The 26,088-nt window shown below is 39.5% G+C and overlaps 1 protein-coding gene across 1 annotated transcript; it reads left to right on the forward strand.

Moving 5' to 3' along the window:
- The first annotated feature begins 1,043 nt into the window (after positions 1 to 1,043).
- On the forward strand, positions 1,044 to 25,847 carry ptchd4 (patched domain containing 4). Its single transcript, XM_056269307.1, has 3 exons — positions 1,044 to 1,928; positions 4,137 to 4,617; positions 23,003 to 25,847. Exons 1-3 carry the CDS (start codon positions 1,323 to 1,325, stop codon positions 24,658 to 24,660), a joined length of 2,745 nt encoding a protein of 914 aa, XP_056125282.1. The 5' UTR covers positions 1,044 to 1,322; the 3' UTR covers positions 24,661 to 25,847.
- The last annotated feature ends 241 nt before the right edge of the window (positions 25,848 to 26,088 follow it).

Raw genomic sequence — 26,088 nt, forward strand, 5'->3', positions numbered from 1 at the left:
TGAAGGCTGTACAATATGCAGACAATCATGAAAAAAAAGGGAAAATAGCTGCTTGATATGCCATTATATTATAGAGAGCTTTATTCAGAGTTAGGCCTGTCTTTGTCTTTGAATCATTAGTGAATAAAGGATAGCACAAATTTAAAGGATAGCAGAAAATATTATGTAGTGTAAGCCATAATAAAATGATGAATAATGTCAGGATTTGTCAAAGTACTTCTGAATAATGGAAAGCAAAAATACTGTTGCTATGGTTACCGACACAACATCTGTTAGAAATGTCTATTTATTGCATTGCACATCTTTTGTAGTGAAACGTGTGAAAGCACTGTTTAAATGTGTAAATATAAGTGCTTATGCTATAAATAATGCAATATTTGGCTAACTTTAACTTAAGTAGAGTCAGCGAAACAGAAGTTGCTATAGTTTTTTCTTCCCTGTTGTGACGTATCTGAGTGGTTTCTTGAACAAGGAAATTTGTTGGGTGGGACTTGACCATTAGAAATTGATTAGATTTAGATCTTTGTGTTTTGCTATTGATGTGATCTCATGTGAGTGACAGGTTGTCCCGCCCTTGCGTCAGTAAACACGTCATCAGAGAAGAGTTGTTGTTGCAAGAGGGATGGGAAGTTATTTTGATTAAAGATTACATGGAACATAAATAATAATAATTAAAACAATTTATAATAAATACTGCAATATTCCATATTATAAAAACGGCCACTTTTGATTTCATGGTGATGGATAAGTTTCGTTCGTGATAAATAGCCTAAGTCACTTCATCAGCAAACTCCGAAGGACTTTAAATGAGTAGCCACGTATATTTAGGTCAACATTATTTTTATCGTCTCTGCACCGAAACTGCATTTGGCATTGTGTGTGGACTGCCGCCCTTTCTTTAAGATGGGAATGCCTTATTCATTAGTAATCGAGTGGCTATTTCAAGAGGTGAGTGCACGATTAAGCAAAGGCTTTGAATCGCGCGTGCATGTTCTAAAAATTAGCCCCCACCCACACAGTGAGTATTTCCCCGTCGTGCCTCCTTCCATGGACACAGCAGCACATGGTTACAATCAAGCCCATAAATCAGGCGCCTCCGATCGAATAGTCCGAATTAAGCACACATGCACATCAGACAGGGGCTGCTGGCTGCTGTTGCAGCAGAAGAAGCGAGGGAAACAGTCACTCATCAGGGGGAGGGATGGAACCAAAAAGCCTCTATAGTGATCAATATCTGACTGTCTTGTTGCAAATCGCTGCAGTGCTTCACAGGTGTAGTGAGTATTCTCATACGGATTGACTGAACTGGAGCCACATGTCACATGTGCTTCATAGGAAGAACCGGGGCATCATCTGCTGCAAGCTGGATCTGGAGGAGGATGCTGCGGCAAGTGATACACAGAGGGCTGAAAGCTTCTTTCTACTGGCTGGGTTTGTTCGTGAGTAGGCATCCGGTGTTCTTCCTCACCGTCCCCGCAGTCCTGACCATTATTTTCGGATCCACGGTGCTCAGCCGGTTTAAGCCCGAAACGGACCTGGAGATCCTGGTCGCCCCGACGCACAGCCTCGCGAAGATCGAGAGGAGTCTCGCCAACAGCCTCTTCCCCATCGACCAGTCCAAGCACAAGCTGTACTCGGACCTGCACACCCCCGGCAGATATGGCAGACTCATTCTACTGGCCAAATCAGGGGGAAATATACTGGAACTGGCCGAGCAGGTGCTCCAGGTGCACAAGAAGGTCCTGGATATGCGTGTCAATTATAAAGGCTTCAATTACACTTTCGCGCATCTCTGTGTCCTCAGCCACCGGGACAAGAGATGCCTCCTGGATGATATCATCACCATATTTGAAGACATTCGCTTAGCTGTTCTGTCTAACAGCACTTTTTCCAAGGTCCCCGTGAGCTATCCGAATACAACGTTAAAGGTAAGAGACATATAATGTCTGGAGTACAGCGGCTGTGCGCTTCAAAACCTCGCGAGCCGCCTAACGAGACAGCGGGTTTTTTCGAGGGCTTAATTGTGTGCAATGGATCGACATTGCAACAATGAAACTGCAAAAAGGGAGCTCGGCATATTGCGACTGTGCCTCATAAAACATTACGAAACGCTCAGAATTATGAATAGACCCGGTGCTGCTGTGTTCTAGTAGCCTATGTGCAACATCTGAATCAGCTGCATAGTTCTCCAGCACTGCACTCTGAGGCTGGTGATGCAATGTACACTAAAAAAAAAAACACTTACTGAATCTAGACTTTTATCTCAATTTTTCTCACAACAGATATGTTAGAGGACGTACCTTCCTTGAGCACTATATCTAATAAATAAAATTATGGCAACAGATAAGCAGTACTATTAATGAAACAACTGTTTAGAATCGAGTAGGCTACCAATCAGATGAGCTGCATTAAAACAAATTATTCAACTTGAAACAGATCATTAAAATATTGAGTTAATTGGAACTACAAGAGCTACTAACAATTATTTATTTAAATTACTGTTAAATTCCCCTAAGAAGGTTTCTTAAGTTTTAATCACTCAAAAAAAGTTTTTAAAAGCAAAATTCCCCTTTATTTGTATGGTTTGAGTGTTTAGATAATCGGTTATGGAACAAAAATGCCTCAAATTGCCTTAAAACACTACACTCATATGAATCAACTAACTGATCATTTTAGAGGGACAAACACATGCTACCAAAAGACAACAAGTTTCTGAATATGACAATAAACCAACAACAATTGTTTTGGGAAACAGTGAAACCATATTATTATTTCAGGCCCCAGTGCATGCTGGGAAGACCAGTGCTGGAAATGTGAGCATTAGGTGGGTTTACATGAGAAATGCTTGTAAACTGCTTATTTTCATCAATAATAAAATTTGGAATTATTCAAGAATAAACATTAGTATGTAGTAGTATGTTTGTATGCCCAATTTTGATCATAAAAACGTGAACATAATTCTGTCAAATAGTTTCTATTTTCCATTTTCATGATCAACAGTAGCACAGAATCATTTCTTGCAGTGTATTGCACATTGTTAAATTTCAAATGACCTTAACTGAGACTGAATATTTGAGACCTATAAAACAGTCTTCATCAAAATGCTGCACTACCCACAGACGTAAGACTAAATAAAGCACAACAGTGCAGCAAGCCATTGTTTTCCCAAGCTTACATCATAGGAGTAGGAGTAGGAGCACGATCCGTGTGAATGAGGCGCTCACTGTGGCCTCTACAAGAGCTCATTCATATTGTGCCAGTCTTTTTCAGAACATCTTGAGGCTGTATTTCTGCATCCAAGGCTGCATCACTCACTCAGCATAGGGTGATGCACTGTCCAGCTCATTATTGGATGCTGAAATGTTGGGACTACTGAGCAAAATACAATAACTTTCAATCTTCTCTGGATTTTATTCATTCTGCATTCTTTTGGTGCAAAACTGATGCCGTTCAATGGTGGAGATTCTCTTAACACCCTAATCCAGCTTCATGCTGTGGTTTGAAATCAGCTTGTGTTTTCTTCTGGTCTGTTTTGCTTGTCTGACATTTAGCTAAAAGACACTTAGTTCACACTGTTTCCTCGAGAAAGTTTTTTTTTTAAATGGAAGACAATTTTAATACATTGTTGAAGTGTGTAAAATCCATTCAAATACCAGAACAAATCCACACCAAAAAAGCTGCTTATTAACTGGTTTGCTGATTCTGCAAATCAAACATGATTATAATGTGGAATTAATATTAAGATGCAGCCAGGAGTTGGAGTAGGAAAACTCTATACATTTGTAAACTGCACAGTTTTTTCAGTGTAAAAATGTATATTGGTTTATTAACCAGAGATGTATGATTTTATAGGATGTATTTCATTTTTATTATATTTAAGGTATATGGATTAAAGTTGCAATTTTAAACTGTTTTATAATCGGTACATGGCTGCTATTGCTATTTCTTCCAGCAGCCTGTACTACAGATCTCAATCCTCAGATGTTCCAAGCGTACCAATTATTCAACATTTTTGGACGGCAGTTGATTTACACTGATTGCAAAGTACACTTGTTAGATTGTATTAAAATGGGATTTCACTCATAACAGTTTCCTTTATTGAATGAAATAAATTAACCACTTTGTTTTGGCCCTAGGATGGTCGGGTGTCCTTTATTGGCCATCAGCTGGGCGGCGTGGCTGTGTCCGCAAATAGCCGGGACCAACAGGTCAAGTTTGCTCGCGCCATCCAAATCACCTACTACCTCCGTAACCTTGGCCCAGTGGTGCAGGACATCATTGCTGAAAAGTGGGAGAGTGAATTCTGTAAGCTGGTGCACCAGCTGGCCACAGACAGCGAGGAGCTGCAAATTCAGTCGCTTACGTCCTTCAGCTTATGGCGGGACTTCCACAAGACAGGAGTACTGGCCAAGAGTGAGGTACTGGTCAGCTTGGTCCTGGTGCTCCTGGCAGCCACCATCTCCAGCTCTATGCGGGACTGCTTGCGCGGGAAACCCTTCCTGGGCCTGTTGGGTGTCCTCACCATATGCATCGCCAACGTGACGTCAGCTGGGATTTTTTTCATCTCTGATGGGAAATTTAACTCTACACTGCTTGGGATCCCCTTTTTTGCCATGGGTAAGTGCAGCTTTGTTCACGGATACTGTGGTGATTGCATGTAGGATTATTATAATTGCTGTGTGATTACTCAGGAGGTGGTGGTGGTGTGTGTGTGTGTGGGGGGGGGTGTAATTGTTTTCCACAGCAGTCATCAGGGTCAGTGCTTTTGCAACAATGGGCTTACAGAAGGAGAATTTGTGATATAAGGAATAGAAATGGAAGATAATTAGAGGCCAACATTTTTGTGATACAATGGAACATCTTTCAATGTTTGCCTGAGAATCCAAAACGATGGTAAAGAATGTCAAGTTAAAATGAATGAAAATTGATGTAGCATTAACATGATCTGCAAATCTGATTGATGGTATAGTTAATGTACCACTTATGATAGACTGTCTGAGTAAATTGTTGGCAATTTTACATAGAACAGTCATGGTGTGGTGGAACACATTGATGTAGAGCAGTGGTTCTAACAGAAAGACTCAGAGGGCAGGTGAACATTTACATGGTATTTATACCATGGTATATATAAAGTATTGACAAGTGGTAGTGAGCTACAATGATTCATGTCTAGTTGTATAGAAAAGTTCTTTGGCGTAGGCCCCGTCCTCGGTCCAAGTCCTGGGGATGCAGATTTGGCTGATCCTGCCTGAAGATGAAGGCAGGGGCGAAGTCTACCCCTGACGGATGGACAGGGACCAACCTGGTGGTGGTAGGGAACATGAGCGTCATCAACTGCAAACGTAAAACAGAGAGTTCAGTACTTATATACTCCAAATGTCAAGCAGTGATAATTTGGATATACCTAATATTTATGAATGAATGACGTGGCATTAGAGTCTTCCTGGTAGAACTTACACTAAAGCTATCATTTCTCACCTAGTGGTTCATCAACAGAAAAAACGAAACCAATAAAAAAGCAATGCTATGTAAGTAACAATATGCAACTATCTGTAATTGTGTTTGGTTAGGATAGCAAAATGAAACAGAGAGAACACTTTCCACATATAGTTTGTTGTTGACGTCACATATCGTGCATCCAATCAAATTATGTGGGGTTTACATATTCATGTAACTGGGTTAAGCCACCTAGCCAAATCAGGCTGATGACAAAAAAAAACCCTCATTCACGAAACCATAAACAAAGCTTTGCAAGGTAAAACCAGCATACTGCAATATACGTAGGTCTGTGGATGACTTGCGCCAGTGTTCTAATGTGTGTTTCTACAGAAAGTGTTAATATTCAGTTTAACAGTACGATTGCGAGTGTGATGCTTTTATCCGTTCAACTGTTCAGTTATTTTTGAATAACTTACATTTTAAAAACAGTATTGCTCGTATTTTTGCTTTGCCAATGGAAATAGCTCCAACGAAATCAAACATCTCTGAAGAACACACAGTAGTGGTGTTTAGTTCCTAAATGAATCAGTGTTTTAAATGATGAGCGAATGATTCAGTGACTCTTTCGTCCCTAAAATGGATTGGCATTTTTCAACTTAACTGTTTATTGAATGATTCATTGACTCATTCAGTCGTCTTTTTCTTGATCAAACCAGAGTTTCGAATGAAAATCTGATTCGGCTCAGTGAATGATTCACTGACTCACATACAGTCAGGTAACTGTGTAGCCTGCCGAGAGTCACAGAAAAATAAGTAGATAAGCAGAGAGATGAAGAATAATATAGAAAAATACATTGATTTCAATATTTGATTTTTATGATATTTTGTTTATTTTTGTATAATTTTCTTGGTGACTTGATGACCAATGTAAAATCTGGTCTCCTCCATAATACATATTCTTGACTAAAACTTAATCCAGTATTAATAATGTAAATTGTCATTGCACCAATTATTGCAATGTGAATCTAAAGGAACATTTTAATCTGCAGAATTAGATCATTTTCTTTCTATTGTTCATGCATTTGGGGAGAATAAGGAACAGTCATTAATTTCCAACAGTGCTATGTTCTTTCTGCTGTGTTATTTTTGTGGACCCCTGGGAATACAATCTAGCAAGCTAAAACAAACTTGGAAATTTAACGAACTCCAAACTCAACACATCTCGCAGGTGTTAAAAACACCCTTAGATTTTACACCTGTCTAGGTTGCATTAGATGCCCTTAGGTGACGACTGTCACAACCCGCAACTGAGTGGAACTAATTAGCTTCGGATTTAAAGTATGTCAATTCGTTTTCTCCCATGGAGGTAGAATCATGATTCTCTCAAAACAAGGATATACAGGGTACAAAAGCACAATTACAACCTGCGGAGAATAACCGCTTACAGCTTCTTCTTATTCTCTGCGATGGGGTTGGTTATTGTAGCAGCGCAATAGAATAATCAACCAACAATTACATGTGGCTTCCCAATTGAAGAAGAAGGCAACATTGTCAGTAGAGAGACTGACTGTACTTTAGGATTTTATGATCATGAATGTCCTTGTGGAGCTTGTGAATCAAAGGTAATAATGCTCGGTGCTGTTCTGTATACTGACCTCTTAAGTTTCAGCCAGCCATTTACGGTGTCCCTAATGATCTGGACCCCTCAGATGCTCAGTCTTATTGTAAAGCTAGCCCAGCGTGGAAGATTAATTGTTCCCTGACCACTGGATTTTGAGCTCTTTGCAGAGTACCAGAGGACCTGTGATTTACTATGCTTTGCATTTGAGCTTCACAGGAAGGACAATCTGGAGAAATAGATTTTGTCCCGTCGGTGAAGATGAATGTTGACACTCTACACGGCACATCACAATGTGCTGCGAGGTCCCCGGGGTGGCTCTGTTTGGTTGGCGAAGTGACAATGGATTCAAGTTTGTGGATGATACTGGAATGAAACTGTGGCCTGTTCCTCACACAAATTGAAAGTATGTCTTGGAATATAAGTCGTTTGGACTAGTTTTATGGTGTCCTTTGGTACTTTTTAGACAGACATGGTCACTGTGAGCTAAATAAAAAATTCTGGTAACACTTTACTTTATGTATACTCCATTATAAAGGTATTCATAATGTACATTATAATGCATTATATATCTTTTCATAAATAATTGTAACCAAAACTAAAATGCATTATATATTTTTTTGCAGATTCCTTGTTACATTTTAAATTGTTGGTTTGTTATGTGTTTTAACGCATTATACTTTCTAAAGGTGTAACAATGAATAGATAATTAATTATTATAATGTATTAAAACTGCGATAACAATTAATCTTGAGACCATACAACGCATTATAAGGTGCATTACAAGGCACAATTAATGCATTAAAAATACTTTTATATTGTATTATAAATAATTAAAGTGTTACCAAAGTCCTTTATCTTTGACGGGACAAAAATACCACAAAAAAAAAAACACATAAGGGTGCGTAAAAAATGACAGAATCTTCATTTTAGGGTGAACTGTCCCTTTTAAAGGACTTGGCAGAAGATGGATGCTCTGCAGAAAACATTGTGTGACACTGTTGTCTGAGACAATGAATGGAGTGCGCTATACCTTCACTTTAAGTTTAGAGGTTATTTTTATTCAGACGCATACAGCAAGGGCCTATTTATAGACTTGCTTCCTGCCACACATCTTAGCGGCGGATGCTTTGTTCTGCTGGGACAAATGACAGGATAGGAAATCAATGTCAAAGTACTCACTCACCTCCTGATCTCAGTGTACGTACAGTAAAGCGGTTTTCTGTTACTGTTTACGTACTGCATGATGAGCCTTGATCATAAAAATCATAGAAATTATAAGGCTAGTTCTTATACTAGCATAGTTATTTTAGATATTTCAAAATACAATTAAATATATTTAACTGAAAGGGATAGGATTTTTCACACACAAAAAATGAAAATTTCTGTCATTATTTACTCACACTGTTGTCTTTTCATATGCCACAAAAGGATAATTTTTAAAGAATCTTCAGGCAGCCAAAAAAGGGTTATATAATTATTATAGTATAATTAGTATAATTATTAAAGCGTTTTATATCAGAAAGAAAATCCACAAATCGTGCAAGTAGTTTTAATATTTCAATCTGTGGTCCCCTTCACCCTCTCCAAAAATAGTCTGATCTTCTGCTCTGCTGAACGTTCTGAAACTGAACAGATGCGAGAAGTTCATGTGGTTAGCGAGTCATGTTGACAGCAAAGAAATGAAAATGCATAAAAGAAAAAGAAAGATGAAGCCAGAAACAGGGATAGGTTACTCAAAAATGAAAATTCTGTCATCATTTACTCACCATCAAGTCGTTCCAAACCTGTATTAATTTCTTTCTTCTATTGAACACAAAAGAAGATATACAGTATTTTAAAGAATGTTGGTGACCAAACAGTTGATGGGCCCCATTGACTTTTTTTTTCTTCCAACAGACCATTGGTGCAAATGCTGATTTATTTCTCATGTCTTCACATCATTGAAATTAAGTGGACAAAGACTGGTTTAGTTGTTATTCTCTCCTTAAATGCAATTTTAGCAACTCATTTACAAATGTTTAACCTATTGAGTAAGATACAACATGCTAAATCTTTCAAATTTTAACAACAAAAAAAACCCATTGCTGCATCTTTAGATTGACTTCTTATATCCAAATTAGCACATATTTTTATGTAATTGAACTAAAATAGTTAAAAGTTATGATAGAGAATTGATAAGCATAAGAAATTAGATCAGTTATAAAAGAAAAAAGATGAAAGATAATAACACAAATAAAAGAACAAATCAAAGAGCAGATTTAGTCAAAATAAGGACAAAGATGACTAGATGTAAAAGAACGTACTCTATATAAGCAGACCATTTCGCCATATAATAAGGTTAAAGCGACTGAAGCGACAGCACTTGAGCCTAATAGCATAATAGCACGGCAGGCTATGCAATTCTCGTTCCCTTTTATTTGTGTCATTTTGGCAGGCTATGCAATACTCGTTCCCTACTCTCAGGGAACCGAGGTTACGTTAGTAACTGAGTACGTTCCCTTTCGAGAACATCCACTTCGTATTGCGTTGCTATACGCAGTGTGAACCCAGTTTAAAATGCCGTGCTATTGGCTGGCGACTTCCCCCTGAACCATTTACCTGGGGCTAAGTGGCCCGCGGTCAACAATAAAGTTTGAAAGTCAAAATTCCCCCCAGGGCCGGACAAAGTTGGACCCCTTATTAAGAAACAATGTGTCAGAGACTCTGAGCCCTAGAAACCCTTGCCTGCAGAGCAGGGACTTCTAGTTTGTAAAATCTTACAAATGTGAACGGTGTGGACCAACATGCCGCCCCACATATGTCTTCGATTGGTACACCACTGGACCAAGCACATGAGGAGGCCGTGCCTCTAGTAGAATGAGCTTTAACATCTATGGGGCATTGAAGGCCGATGGAGGTGTAGGCTAGAGAGATAGCGTCTACTATCAATCTAGATAGTCTCTGTTTCGTGACAGGCAGACCTTTAGTGCGGACACCAAAACACACAAAGAGCTGCTCCGATTGTCTAAATGTGGCGGAGCGCTCCAGATAGATTCTGAGAGCCCTAACGGGGCAGACCAGATTCAAGTTATTATCATCTTCCGAAGGGGGAAGAGCTGATAATGATATCACCTGGGTTCTGAACGGGGTTGAGAGCACCTTGGGAACATAGCCATGTCTTGGTCTGAGCACGACTCTGGAGTCGTCAGGCCCAAACTCAAGACATGCAGTGCTTATGGAAAGCGCTTGTAGCTCGCTTACTCTTTTAACCGACGCCAGCACTAACAGGAGTGCGGTTTTGACTGAAAGCGGTTTAAGGTCAGCCATCTGGAGTGGCTCAAACGGGGGACCTTTAAGGGCCCTGAGGACCGTAGATAGGCCCCAGACGGGCACAGAGAGGGGCCGAGGAGGGTTGAGCCTTCTGGCCCCCTTGAGGAAACGAATGACCAGGTCGCTTTTCCCCAATGAATGGCCGGCCACAGGGGCGTGAAAAAACGCCATGGCTGCCACATATACTTTGAGCGTGGAGGGGTCCTATCCACTAGGGCTGTAGTCAACCAAAGAAATCCTTAGTCGACCAAAGTCTTGTCCTGCGCAATGATTAGTCGACAAAAAAAAAAAAAAAAAAGACGCGATGTTTTGATTGAACATTTTTAACAATTGTCAAAGAGCATTTATAAAACAACGACGAAAAAACATCACAAATACATAAAACTATAATAATAATACAATTCTTTGAAAATTAAGTGATTTTAAGTGAACTGCAAAAAGTGAGGAGCTCTGTCCTATGTATAGTGATAGTCACAATCGCGCACCTGACCACACCACACGCTACAAAAAATATAACTGCTATCTGCCACAATGAAAAATCCTAACAAAAGCTCTCGTTTATACAGGCTGTATTCTTCTTTACTTTCAAAGCTATGGGTTAACTTTTGTCCAGCCGATCTAGGAGTTTTAAAATAAACACACAAAAAAAAACAATTAAAGAGCCTAAAAAACAATCCTAATAATAATAGTCTGTAGTAGGACCGCATATAGGTTTATTTTCGTTTTGTTACATTATTTAGGCTATTTTCAAATGCGTCAAGTGTACAAATAAAAACAAAAACATATCAAGAATCTATTGAGTCAGCATGATAAAGCCGTTAAAGGGACTGCTCACGTCTTTTGCGCGCTCAAGTTCGATTTCAAATGTAGGCGCGTGCTCATGATGGAAGCGACGCGCACTTTTTTTTTCCAAGTGCGTCCACGCCGCATCGAGATAAAAACATATAGGCCTAGTGTATAAAAACCGAAACAAGTAGCGTTCTAACTGAATGAATACAGCTAAACTACGGTATATCTCTTACTGAGCACGAAGCAGCAGCGCAGCCAGCCACAGGTGCGAATCGAGTGTCCTACGTGTGTGCGCTAAACTGTGGTGCTGTTACAAAATAGCCTAAATTAAAGCATTTAAAGTTGGGGATAAACCATAGGCTAATTATATTTATAATACAGTAATATATAACTGCTTATAAAGGAATAAATATCAAGGAGTAAATAATTGAAAATGTCTTTCTATTGGTAAAAAAAAAAAAAAAAAAAAAATGCAACTGGTCGACCAATAAGAATGTCAGTCGACCAAGACGGCATCGATTGATTAGTCGACTAAACGACTAAAGTTGACAGCCCTACTGGCCACGTCCAGCAGCTCCTGACGAATGTCTAGAGGTACTTCACATACGTGTGGGTCTACGTCTCACTCTGCACACCAGCTTGTAAATGCTGACCACTTGAGAGCATAGAGGCGTCTGGTAGACGGTGCTCTAGCTTCAATCATGGTATTTTGGACTCCTTCTGGGAGGTCCCTGGGTACCCATTGAGGGGCCATACATGTAGGGCCCACATATCTGGGCTGGGGTGCCCGATTGTCCCGTTCACCTGCATGAGGAGGTCCTTCCTTAGCGGTATGGGCGAGGGAGCTGCGCTCAGCAGCTTTGCCAGGTCTGGGAACCAAGTTTTGGATCTTCAGAAGGGGGCTATGAGGAGGACTGAGCACTTGCTCTCCCTGATCCGCTCGATGACCTGCGGGAGCATCGAGACTGGAGGGAACGCATAAAGGGGGCGGCTTGGCCAGTTGAGCGCAGGTTGGCATGTGCCCAAAGGAGGAGGAGTCTGGCCATAGCGTCCAGGCTGGCCGATCTGAGGCTGGCCTGGCGATTTATATAGGACGCCACTGACATGTAGTCCGTACAGACCAGGACATGGTGTCCCGCCAGATCTGGGCAGAAGGTGTTCAGGGCTAAATGAACTGCTCTCATTTCGAGGCAGTTGATATGCCCTCGCACAGTGCCCCCCAACCCAGGTTGGAGGCATCTGTTGAAACCACTTTCCTCCTCGAGACCAGTCCCATGTTTATACCTGCTTGGTTGGGTGAGAAGAGCACAGGTGAGGGGGTCTCGCGAGGAGAGAGTGAGGCACGCGGGAACTGGGCTGGTGCGGGCTCACTAGGTTCAGGCCTCCTTTGGCCCCGTCGCTTCATCCGCCGTGGCTCGAGGGCAGGAAGCAGGGGGAGCGCGAGGGGCGGGTCGCTGTCCAAGAGGAGAGCTAGCTGCGAGCGCAAGATGGAGATGGGCAGGCTCTCGCAGTGCGGGCAGCCGTCCTTGTTGAGTGCAGTCTCTGCGTGGGCGAGTCCCAGGCATGGGGCGCACTCGCTGTGTCTGTCAGCTTCATGCAGAGGGGCTCTGCATGAAGTACATCCGGAACGCGGCATTTGCAACAACCCGTTTGTGAAATTTGCTCTTTCTTTTTAAGCTTCTAGATTGTCGCGACAGCGAACACACAAAGTAAGCAGAAAGGATATAAGGCGTCTTTCTCCGGATGGCCACAGGTTAACGGCGATTCAGAGGAAGGCGGCACTGAGTTGAAGGTGCCATGTCCGCTGATGAGGTCGCTCGTTCTGCTGCAAAGGCTCGTCGACGGTGAAGGGTCGAAGGTCAGCGAAAAAAGGTGTTCTTCGCTGAAGGAGATTAAATCTGATAATATGGCGAAATGGTCTGCTTATATAGGCATAAGCCACGCCCATTCTGGCGGGTTCTGACACGCCCTGGGTTGGTTCGCGCGTCTCAGCCATCTCGCCATAGGTTCGTGCAGTTGCTGCAGCACAGCCAATGAGCTAGCTAGACGCTCTGCTCTGTGCTCGCTGTGCAGCTGCACTGCGTTTTAAAATAATGGCTTCAGTATTCTCGAGAAAAGGAGTTTTCCCACTGTGTATAGCTACGCAATACGAAGTGGACGTTCTCGATAGGGAACTCTGACATTTTGTCATCCACACGCTACTCGTTAAAAAACTAACTTGTTAGTGGAAAAGCAACAAGCAGCTGTTTAAAAAAAAAATCTGAGTAAGCTACTAGTAGCATATAAGCATGTAATGTAGTTAAATGTGGTTTAAAGGTGCATATTATCTGTCATGAGCCATATTGTAAATGTGTGTGTGTGTGTGTGTGTGTGCACGCACAGTGGCGTAGTCACTCCCCAGCATGTCAGTTCTATTGATCGAGCTCATTTAGGGCCACAGACTGTGGAACAGCATGTGCCCTGGGATCTGGACCATCTCCTTGCAAATCTCTCCACACAAGCATGATTGTGCCTGGTCATGGCTAACACACATTCACTGTGCCTGGGAAGCCCAATCCCGTCTCAGTCACCATTCCAGAAACAAACATGTACAACCACCAACATTTACAGCAGACCTTTGCTGTCTCCCTCTGGAAAATGTAGATGATGGGGTGTTAGTAGATTGAAAACTGACCATGTTGAATGCCATTGATTTTCCTTAGTGCTAGAAGGCAAGAGCAAGTCGTTGGGAAGAGATTAGGGCTATTACCAATGAACTACTTATCACAAATGTCTTCAAGCGTCACATATTACATGCCATTAAGCCTGTGGCTGGATAATTTACCATTGTCAGGAGGAAGAATCAGGGTGAGAAAGGTTTGTTGGACATCATAAGCCAAGAGAAAATTTTCAGTTTGTTCAGGCATGATGTGCCACTACTGAATCAGTGCGTGAAATAGAAATAGTAACAGACGTCATTCTTCTGCCTCCCTCCGTTTGTCATTAATATTCCAGTCCTTTTCTCTTTCAGTTGTATGATTAATGTTTCACAGGGGTTTTTTTTCTGATTGAAAAAATTATGCAAGATTGGAAATTACAGGAATGGATTTTTTTTCATTTAGTGGCTTGCTTCAAGTGAAATAATTTGCATTAAAAATGCAAGAGTGCTTTGGATTAAAGCTGTTTGAACTTGACAATATTTTTACTGTCATTTTTATGCTGCTATACCACTAAAAGGAAAAGTGCTGTTTTTAGTGTGGGAGTGCAGTTGAAATAGATCTTCCGTAGAAGGCCTTGAACACACTGACGTATGCTGACAGTGGCATGTTTTACAATGACATGAAATACTGTCAGATTGTAAGGTATACTCCCATGAGTTTTGTAACTGAAGCCACGGCATATAGAAACTGAGTGGCGTTAAAGGGAGAACATGAGCTATTCAACCATTTCCATGATTGCTGCTTTCCATTTAGGACTGATATATTGTTTAAAATAGAACTACTACTGTATGCTGTAGTTCACTGTCTTTTTTTATATCAATGTAGCCTCATTATTTTGTGCAAAACTGATAACATTTCTGTAAATTTTGAAATGGTGTGGCCCACATAGCACAATAAATCCAGGGCGTTTTGTTCAGTTCATTTGGCATCTCAGCAGAAAAGTAGGCCAAAAGAAAGATCTGAAGGTTTTAACTATTCATTCACAATGGATATAAAGCCCAAACTTTTTACTGGTCTACTTTTATTGGACATCCTTTTTCATATGTGAATACTTTGTACTTTCTCTTGGATATTTTTAGATTTGTTCTTCTTTATGTTCAGCTTAAGAGACCTTAGGGCAGTTTCTTCGGTCTTATTTATAGGTCTATTGATCATGTCTGATTTAATATTTGATGAAAAGATTAAAAATAACTCATTGTCGCCTAACAGAATGCATTTACAGTACTGTTTAAATGTTGTTGTTTTCATAAGTGACAGTAAAAATGTCAAATATGCTGATCGTTTGAACTTTCTATTCATCAAAGAATTATCAAAACTTTAAAATATATCAAAACAGTTATTTTAAATTGTAACAATATCTCACAGTATTACTGTATATTTTTAATCAAATAGATGCAGCATTGGTGAGCATAAGAGACTTAACGACCCCAGACTTTTTAATTGTAGAGTATTTTACTATAATTCTGTTAAATTTCCATCTTGAAAATCTTAGGTTATACATTGAAACTTATCCATTGCCAAACACAGCTAAATGATGGTTCATAGAGTCAACAGCAAGACTGATGAGGTCCACTCCAATGAAATTACGTGTGAGTAACTCAAGCCATCTGCTGATTTACAGGCAGTGCAGTTGCACAAGCCTTTTCATTAGCAGCTGCAGATGCAGCAGATGTGTGGGGTGCCACAAAAAGCAGCAGCCATTCAATACAACGACAGAAGTGTCACACCATTCTCTCCATCTTCTGACTGCAATCGTTTGACTGGCTCTGCAAAGTGCCCAGCTCTCTACTTTGGCACTGTTGTGTTGAGTTTTGTGCAAATTGCACACCTAATCCTTAGCAGCGGGATTAACGGTGTGCTGTGATGTGTGCCGTGTTAAGATAAGGACATGTTCACTGTCAAACGAGATGCTAATTTTGGGCACTTTTGTAATCCAACGTTTTCAGCATGTTTTATTTTTATTTTTTGAATGAGCAGTACTGCCGTCATACTGATAATGTCATGAGACAAAATGAAGCCGTTTGACCTGTAAAATGACAAATTTCTGTATGTTTTTTGTTTCCACAACAAAACTTACCTTAAAGCATTTGAGAAGCTTCTCCTTTAAATTTTTGAGAAATAAATGACTTCCAAATTACTGTAACATGATATTTGGTACTACAATATACTTTGTGACACCATGGTAATACCATTTGGAAATAAATAAATGTACAAAAAATACTTCACTACTTCCAGAATAGCTGTTCAGAGGATATATAGTCTATTGTACGTGTCTTGTCACTGCAGCTCAGAAATACTGACACAGTATGGAAATCTGTGTAATATTTTTCCCATCTTCTGTCACAACTGGACATGCTTTATTGGAGGTGTACGAAGGGTCCATCCGTAGGGTGTTTTCCTGCAAGTGATGGATGTGTTTGCAGCTGCTCTGGTGCTGAAGTTTTAAAGCAGTAATTTTGTTTAATGACTCACTGCATTGCAGCGAGAGAGGTGATGCAGCTCTTTATATTGAAGCCACGGCTTCAGAGTAGCTTTCCTCCAGCCGGTGCCGGCTAGAACTGTCCACAGGAGGCCTGTGACAAACTGCCCTCTTTAGCTATGTGGAATGTTGTACCTGTCCACCAGCACCCAGAGACATGAGGAACAGCCCTTTATTTCCTATACCGTACCCCTTGTGAGACGTGCAGGGAACATTTCGGTTTAGTTCCCCAGGTGTTCTCTCAAAGTAGCTTGGGAAAAACTCTGAAGGAAAGGAATTCGCTACGAATGAATTGCACCCACTGTTTATTTGCGCACGCTGTCTGTATTGTTTCAGTGCCCGATTCACTAAAGGAATTATGCAAATCCTGTAACACACAAACCCAACGCAATTTTCCGCAGTGCAATTCCTCCTTTTGCAGGCCAGTTCTGAGTTTTAGGTTTGTAGGATGCTTTTTCCACAATCCTGTTTACAACACTGGGATCTGAATCTACTTTTGTAATACACTGAAAAAACAAAACAAAACATAATTTGCATAGAAAGGTTACAAGAAGACAGTTACTTAATTTGAGCATTTTCCATCTGAAGATGGATTGCAGATGGAGTGAAAAAGTATTTGCACTTAAATACTGTGTATAAAAATATTGCACCCGTTTAGTAAGTTCACTCCTAGATGTCCTCACTGTTGTATGTGAATAATATACAGTATGATAATGTTGAAGTTTGTATGTCAGGGACAATAATGGGTCACTCCCCCCTCTATGTTCAGGAGCATTCATGGTCCCCGTTACCATATTAGGCAAGTGCTGGTCAACTAAAATCATCAGATGTTGTGGAAATGGTTTTATTTGAAATACCTCAATATTGTCTGTCTTACTATGCATGTGATTTATAACTGGCAGGAGCAGGCCTCCCTCGTGTCATCTCATGGCTTTGTGCTTTCTGTTGCTGCACTCAACGTTTGCCGCTGCTGCTGCGGCAAAACGTGTCAATCTTGTTTCAAGATGTTGATTTGGTACGCGCTCCTCTAGTGGCCACGATTTAATCTACACCCTTGAATGGATGGACCCCTTTTGACAGAGCTTGTTTGAATCACTGACATACAGTAGATGCTATTTTAGGAGTAAGCTTTTGCATACCATCACAAAGATGGAGAAAGAATGAATTCCTTCTTCAAAGGTGAAAAAAATAAAGCAACAGCATACATTTTATAATGGTGAACATTTTTCTCATATTTGTTAAAGCAAATCCCTACCTCAGTGATTCTGAGCCTCCGCAGGGGGAACTTGGGAAGATGTACGTTTACATGACAATGATGTACTAAACGGAAGGGTTTTTCCTTTGCATTTTTCGTGTACAGACGACAACGTTGTCAAAACGATCCCTGTTCACATGGATCTGTGAAAACAATAAAAAACGCTGTATTATGCATCCCAGGCCAGTAGTTGGCGATGTCACTTTGTAAAGAAAAACTACGCGCGTATAGACTGAACACTTAATACGCATGCGCATGACGTCACTGTTTTTTTTTTTGTAATACTTTTTTTATTGCCTTTTCTTAAACACTTACACAACAATGTACATCACATGTCTGTAACATCACATATAATGTACAAAAACAAAACAAAAAAAACAAACAAACAAACACCGGGGCTCGGATTACATGAAAAGTGCAATAGCACAAACCAACATTGGATAATGAAGTATGTACTTTGGAAGTCAGAGTAAACAATACACTGCAATCAATAATAGTCACAGATAAGAGAAATAAAATAAAATAGGGTTAGTGCAAATTAAAATATATTTTAAAATGGATATAATACCTAATCAAGCATTTTGTTCCTCCTCTATTATATTGTTCATATCCCCATGCTCAATAAATAATAAAAAGGGACTCCAAATCCTCTTAAATTGGTCTTCTTTACCCTTAAGAATATATGTTATCTTTTCCACTGCAATGCATGAAGATATTTCTCTTAACCATCGAGTTATAGTAGGCCTTTCTATCTTTTTCCAATAAATGGCGATGAGCCGTTTGGCATGTAGAATACACATGTCAATCAATACTTGAGTGTCCTTATTAATTTTCCAGTTATCAGGATGAATACCAATGATGAAAAGCCCCGGATCCAGTGGCAATCTAACTGAGACTATATGCCATATCATATTATTAATTTCTTTCCAAAAAGCTTTTATTTTATCACATTCCCACATACAATGAATTAATGTGCCTTTTGCACTGTTACATTTAAAACAGGTATCTGGTATGTTGCTATAAATTTTGTTTAGTTTCACCGGAGTTATATAGGTACGCATAAGCCAATTGTACTGTAACAGTTTTAGTCTGCTGTTAATTGTCTGTATTTGGGCTTTTGCACATGTTTGCTCCCATTTTTCCTTATCTATCTTCAATCCAAGGTCCTGTTCCCACATGGCAAGTCTGGATGTAGATGACTCCTGAGAACCTAACAATAACATGTTGTATAAACAAGATATGTGTCCTCCACCAAGGCTTGGTTTAGATACACATTTCTCCAGATTAGTTAGCTCTGGCTCAGCAAGTCCTTGCCCCCGGGCAGTACGTATAAAATTCCTAATTTGCAAATATTTATAATAATGTTTTTTAGGGATTTTGAACTTGTCAGTAATATCAGTAAATGACATTAGAACGCCCTCTTTGTATAGATCCTTAACTTTCCTCACACCATTCTGAGCCCAGAGTCGAAAGCCTAAATCCCTTCGACCAGGTATAAAATTATCATTTCCCCATATTGGGCTAAACACAGATAAAGACTCTTTTTCCTTTAGATGAATTCGTACTTTCCCCCAGACATTAATCATGTTCAGTACTATTGGATTAAAAGATATTCCACTAAGATTTTTCTGTAATATTTTTATATTGGCTGAATAAAGATACAAGTTAAAAGGAATCTTCGATTTCACAAATAAATTTTCTATTTCTAGCCATTTAGGAGGAGCACTTGCAGAAAAATGAAACATTATCGCTCTTAACTGTGATGCCCAATAGTAGAATTGAATATTTGGGAGCTTCAATCCTCCCCTATCGTATGATAGGTAAAGCAAAGATGTCCGGACTCTTGGGTGTTTATTATTCCAAATGAACTGGATAAAAATTCTTCGTAGAATGGTAAAAAATGAGGTAGTGGGGGGCAAAGGGATATTTTGGAAATAATAAATTATTTTGGGTAGTGTATTCATCTTTAATATATTGACGTCACTGTTTTCACAAATTCGCATTTTTTTTAGTTTACATGGAGACGATAACTGTATCGGTTTTCAAAAGTTTGGATTTTCAGGCCCTCAAAATGGCATTGTTGTGTAAATAAACGGCCAAAACGCATAAAAAGTTTTTAGTTGAAAATGGTGTTGTGTAAACGGCCCCTAAACCTATAAAACAGAAATGAGGAAATATTAAAGTTACCAAAAGATCATAAGAATTAAAAAACACCATCTTTTTTCTTTGTAATTGACAGCTTAACTCTTTTCTTTTACTTTAAGAAGTGGATCAGGCTATTTGAATAATCGAAACGTTAATGGTAAATGATAGAGTATTTTTTCCTGCTTTGGTGTATGAAGGTAAGCTTCTCTGATGGGGTTGTTAGGCTGTGTAAAACTGCAAAAAAAGACTCAAAAACACTGATCTTAGCAGATGTGGAGTTGTTTAGTCATGTTTTGTCTCTTTGTCCTGTTTCATCAGAGACTTTTAGAACCGAGCACATTTTCTTACTGCCCTTGACCAGCAGCCTGATGGCACTCCATTTATATTGTGGTGATTCATTGCACGGCACACACTGAAGAAATCGCCATGTCATTCTGATAAGGAGGAATTTTGTATTCCATGTAGAATTACCATTCTAGTACTTCTCATTTGGAAGGTGATGACATCCAGACTCAGAACAGTAGAATGCTAATGCCAAGTAAAACTATCATCTTTGTGTTTTTGTTGTTATTAATAATAAAGAATGTTATGATAAGTGCTTACAGCTCATCAGTAAGGCTCAAGTACCACTTCACTGGCACCAAACCAGAGATGTATTTTAACTCATATCAACATTTATGAAATATTCCATGAGTGAAACTCATTTTTTTTTAAAACATTATGAGAAAGGACTTCTGTGACAGTCCAGTGGCAAAATATTTGTTTCATATGCAAGATTAATTAAAAAAAATAATGTGGAAAGTCATGCTTATTTTTTTTGCAGAAAACATTGTGGAGTTCAGTGTTTACATTGCCTATGCATTCTGATGCAATTTGATCTGTCATTTGTAACTGCATTTATTTGATACTGAATAAAAAGTAGGCCTACTTAAATTAGATCAATTAGATTCCATTTCCATTACCAAAGATTAAGTGAAACTTTCTTTGCAGAATTCTTTGCAGGTTTTGAAAATAATAAATGGCACTCACTTCATGAATTGAATTAATCTTTTTAATTGGAGAATGCGAAACAACTGCTCAAGCAGTGATGGTGTTTTTATGAGATGGCTGGCAACTAATCACTAACTAAATTCCTCGTGCAATTGTTTTGTTGATCTATATAATTTGGCAAGTAGTGACCCATGTCCACGCTCAGATGTCTGAATGTTTCATTTCTACCAAACTTTATGTTTAGTAATTGCCATTTAGCAGCTGCTTTACATTCAGAGCAGCTTCCTGTTATTGCAGAGACAGCCCTTTCAGAGCAACCTAAAGCTAAGTGTCTAGCTTAAGTGTACTTGATGATAAAAAGCAAGTGATGTCGGAAGTCAGAACTCCTTTTTTGAGTACATGTTATTGAACATGCAGCCACCAGGTTACCACCAGTCCACCATGTAACCTCCACATCTTGCAGATGAATTCACAGACTAATGGACTTCTTCTGCCCCTTAATAAAACTAAAAGCAAGGAAAGACAGTCCATCTGACTCATTATGTTGGCGTAATCCTTTATGGTCAATTAGATTTTCCTCCATGTCTGTCAGCTCAATGAAAATTTATGATTTTGGAGAAAGAGGTAAGAGAGTAGTGTTTGTGACAGCGACAGAGTGTGTAGAGACAGGCCGTGATGTCCTTGATGTTGAGTGAAATATTTAGTGGATGAAAGTCAAATGTATTAATATGGTCAAAGGTGACAGTGTGCACACACACACACACACACACACACACACACTAGATCTGATGTATGGAGCTTGAGTGATCCTATAGGTGGATGGTAGAAGAGTAATTGAATTAATGCTCATCTTATAACTATCATGAAAGGTTTATTATTCCATAATGCACATTTAGTGGTTGACCATTATGTGTTTTTCAATGGCCGATGACCATGCCAATGGCTGAAAAGAAAACTGATACAATGAGGTCCAAAATTCTGAGGGCACTTTGAAAACCTGGGATTCAAATTCTAATATAGAATATAAATTTTAGATTTAGATTTTTTTTAATTAAATGTTTTATTTATTTTTTTAAACAAAGAAACAACTAAAAATTAATAAGAAAAAGTTAAGATTCTGCACTGTTTGTTTACTCTAGATAGATTTGTGTGAACATTTTACTCAAATTGTAATGTCATTTGCAATGATTTTTATTAATAAAGAAAAATACAAGATAGAAGTGTTTTCACTAGTAATCTAAAACTAGCTTGGCCTCCACTGTATAAAATACGGTAACACTTTACAATAAGCTTCATTAGTAACCATTAGTTAATGTATTAACTAACATGAACTAACAATAAGCAATACATTTGTTACAGTATTTATTAATCTTTGTTAATGTTAGTTAATAAAAATCCAGCTGTTCATTGTTTGTTCATGTTAGTTCACAGAGCATTAACTAATGTTAACAAATCCAACCTATATATATATATCAACTAATGAACCTTATTGTAAAGTGTTACCTAAAATACAATTTAATCATGTCAAAATCATGCACAGAATTGGTGGAAATAAATGAGCACTCATAGATGCATATATATATATATATATACACACACACACTCACACACACACGTCAGAAGTGCCCAAATGATTTAATGGGAAAGGCCAAAAATCAAACTTGTTCGAGAGATGTAGGCCGAAAATAAATGCTGCATACATCCAACTATATTATATTTATATCATAGTATATATCAAAATTTACATTTTGTTAATTAAATTCACTTATATTCTGTACATTTTAATGCAATGATAAAAAAACAGTGTTAAAACAAAAGGATAAGTTAAAAATTAAGTGTTTTTTCCTATATTTCTCCCTTCTTGTGACATGACATGGCATAGCTGGCCAAATAAATATCATGGGCCAACCTAGAATGGATATATTTATTTTAATAATTTAATTATTATAAGAACTTATATATTAATTAGAATTATTAAAATTCACTGAAAAATGTAAACAAACAAAAAAGTAAATTGTCTGCTGACACATGCTGTTATTAGATTTAGGAACTGACACAACTATCACTTCTGTTAATCAGCCAAGTGGGCAGTTTTCAACCAATGCCGATAATAAGAAATTGGGCAATTAATCACCCTGGCTGATAAATCGGTGTTTCACTACTCGTGTTGTATATTTTTTGTAGATTATATTTATGCTGACGTTGCTGTGTAATCAAGTATTCTCTGTGAATTTTCCATGCATCAAATTATAAATTGCTGCTTCTTTTTCTTTCAGGACATGGAACAAAGGGTGTGTTTGAGCTTCTGGCAGGCTGGAGAAGAACCAGAGAGAGTTTGCCCTTCAAGGAGAGGGTGGCAGATGCGTTCGCTGACGTGATGGTGTGCTACACCATGACCAGCTCGCTCTATATTATCACCTTCGGCATGGGTGCCAGTCCTTTCACCAACATTGAATCTGTGAAGGTCTTTTGTCAGAGCATGTGTGTAGCAATCCTGGTGAACTACTTCTACGTGTTCTCGTTCTATGGCTCCTGCCTGGTGTTTGCCGGACAGCTGGAGCAAAACCGCTATCACAGCGTCTTCTGCTGCAAGATCCCCTCTGTGGAGTATCTGGACCGCCAGCCCACCTGGTTTAAGACCATGATGAGTGACGGCCACGACCTGTCTACACACCACGACAGTGTACCGTACCAGAACCACTTCATTCAGCATTTCCTGAGGGAGCATTACACAGAATGGATTACCAACACCTATGTCAAGCCATTTGTGGTTATCCTCTACCTGATTTACGCCTCCTTTTCGTTCATGGGATGTTTACAAATCAGCGATGGCTCCAATATAATTAATCTGTTAGCTAGTAATTCGCCCAGTGTGTCATTCGCCCTGACTCAACAGAAATACTTCAGCAACTACAGTCCGGTGATTGGGTTTTACATCTACGAACCCATTGAGTATTGGAACTCCACAGTGCAGGAGCACCTCAAGACATTAGGCCAGGGCTTTAATAAGATTTCATGGATCGATAATTACTTTCACTATCTGAGGGTCGTGAATGTCAGCGCATCAACCAAAAGTGATTTCATTAACATCCTCAAGACTTCTTTTCTGAGGAGCCCAGAATATCAACACTTTGTGGACGACATCATTTTCTCTAAAAACGGAGATGAGTATGACATCATCGCATCCAAGATGTACTTGGTGGCCAGGACGACCGAGAAAACCAGGGAGGAAGTCGTGGAGTTGCTGGAGAGACTTCGACCTCTCTCCCTTATAAACAGCATCAAGTTCATCGTTTTCAACCCAACGTTCGTGTTCATGGACCGCTACAGTTCCTCCATCATCTCCCCCATCCTGACGTCGGGTTTCAGTGTGCTCACTATTCTCATCCTCACCTTCTTCCTGGTCATTAACCCACTGGGGAACTTCTGGTTGATCTTGACCGTCACCTCAGTGGAACTGGGCGTCTTGGGTCTCATGACGCTCTGGAATGTAGACATGGACAGCATCTCTATCCTGTGCCTTATTTATACTCTCAACTTTGCCATGGATCACTGTGCCCCCCACCTCTACACGTTCGTACTGGCCACTGAGCACACACGGACTCAGTGCATCAAGATCTCTTTAGAGGAGCATGGGGCCGCCATTTTGCAGAACGCCTCTTGTTTTGTAATTGGGATAATGCCTCTTCTCTTTGTGCCTTCTAATCTGACCTATACACTGTTCAAGTGCTCCCTTCTCACAGCCGGCTGCACAGTGCTGCACTGTTTTGTCATCCTACCGGTGTTTTTGACATTCTTTCCACCCTCGAAGAAGCGGCACAAGAAAAAGAAACGGGCCAAACGGAAAGAGCGGGAAAGAGAGAGGGAGAGGGAGAGAGAGGAAATAGAGTGCATTGAAGTCAGGGAAAACCCAGATCATGTGACCAGTGTTTGATTGAAAGACGTGTGTGAGCGTAAGTGATAAGAAATCAGCTCCCGTCCACTAGGGGGCGACGTCAGGCAGCACTTCACAGGTCCAGAGGTGGCCGGGTCCGGCACTCTTGCTCCTGGGGTGACCCTTGCGACCCCAGCTATCAACAACAATGCTGTCCAGAGTAAAAAAAAATCCTTCTCACTCATGTCTTGTGCACCCTTCGTCCAGAACAGTGTATAGCATCTGCAGCTGCTAGCTTACGTTAACATGAAAGGTTTGAGCAAAAAGGTTGTCTGTATACAATAACAAATTCAGAAGACCAAAACTGAAGGCCTCCAAAAATGTTAGCATGAATCTATATGCAGGTTGGATCTCTAGTGGTATTCCCAAGGGTATTTGTTTGTTTTGTAAGAGTAGATATCACAACCAGGTACATTTGCTCTTATTTAGCACCAACATGAATCTTTTTTTTTTTTTAACTGTTATGCATCTCACATTCCTCCAGCCTTGTGCTTACATAATTAATCAAGACCAACTCTGTTTAAAAATAACTATGTGAAAAATAGTAGCAAACGGAAGTAGTGGTTTTCAGCTTCCATCAAATTATGCAACACTCTCCTACAAATAACACTTGGCATGCATTTATCAGAAATGTCCTGTAGCAAATCTAACAGTGTGTTTGCAATTTCTCTGGTAGCAGTTATTTAGACTCGATCCCCGAGACGTCCCACCTTATACCTAGAAAATATCCTCCGAGCAAAGCATTAATGGCCAATAGAATGAGTTATTGAGGACTGGAAAGGTGTTTTTCTCCTTTAAATGTTCAGTGAAAGTACATTTGTCAAATTTGACATTTAGCTGATATTCAGACTGTAATTTGTTCTACTCTTCTGAGTAAACAAACGGCGTCTGAAGGTGTAGCGTGTGTATGAATCACTAAAATGTTTGCATAATATTAAACTGCATATGCCATTTAAAAAAGATTTTCCAAAACACCCAAGCGGCTCATTCATGAGAAAATAGACTTGTAGCATGTCTTAAAGCTGCATTGCTATGGTCTGTTTGATTACTTGCTTGTGTGTTTGCTTGTTACATTAACTACAAATCTGGCCATGAACCGGTTTGTGTAGTTAAACTGCGCAATGACAAAGAGATTAGAAGGTTTTCCTTACTGTTGCTTTCTGTACTGTTATTTTGCACATTAGCCAGATTCACTGATGGCTGTCATCTAAAAAGATTCAGTATGTGTAAAAAAACAAGGGTAGATATAGTTTTTAAGTGTAGCATGTGTTTCGTCTGTATTTGTGTGTGTTTGCAGGGATGAGCAGTGCAGATGATATACACTGTGTTCACGTTGAAGAAATATCATGCACAAATCACATAAAGCTATCAAGGTACATTCTGGTGGAAATTAGTATGTCTCTAATGTTTCAAGTATTGGCTCTCTTG

This window comes from Rhinichthys klamathensis, unplaced genomic scaffold (assembly GCF_029890125.1).
Source record: "Rhinichthys klamathensis goyatoka isolate OS25496 unplaced genomic scaffold, OSU_Roscu_1.1 h1tg000281l_1, whole genome shotgun sequence".
Classification (NCBI taxonomy): Eukaryota; Metazoa; Chordata; class Actinopteri; order Cypriniformes; family Leuciscidae; genus Rhinichthys; species Rhinichthys klamathensis.

Coding starts and splice junctions, on each gene's coding strand:
- ptchd4 (XM_056269307.1), top strand. CDS start 1,323: ATGTGCTTCATAGGAAGAACCGGGGCATCATCTGCTGCAAGCTGGATC. Junction 1,929..4,136: donor ATCCGAATACAACGTTAAAG/GTAAGAGACATA, acceptor TTTTGGCCCTAG/GATGGTCGGGTGTCCTTTAT. Junction 4,618..23,002: donor GATCCCCTTTTTTGCCATGG/GTAAGTGCAGCT, acceptor TTTTTCTTTCAG/GACATGGAACAAAGGGTGTG.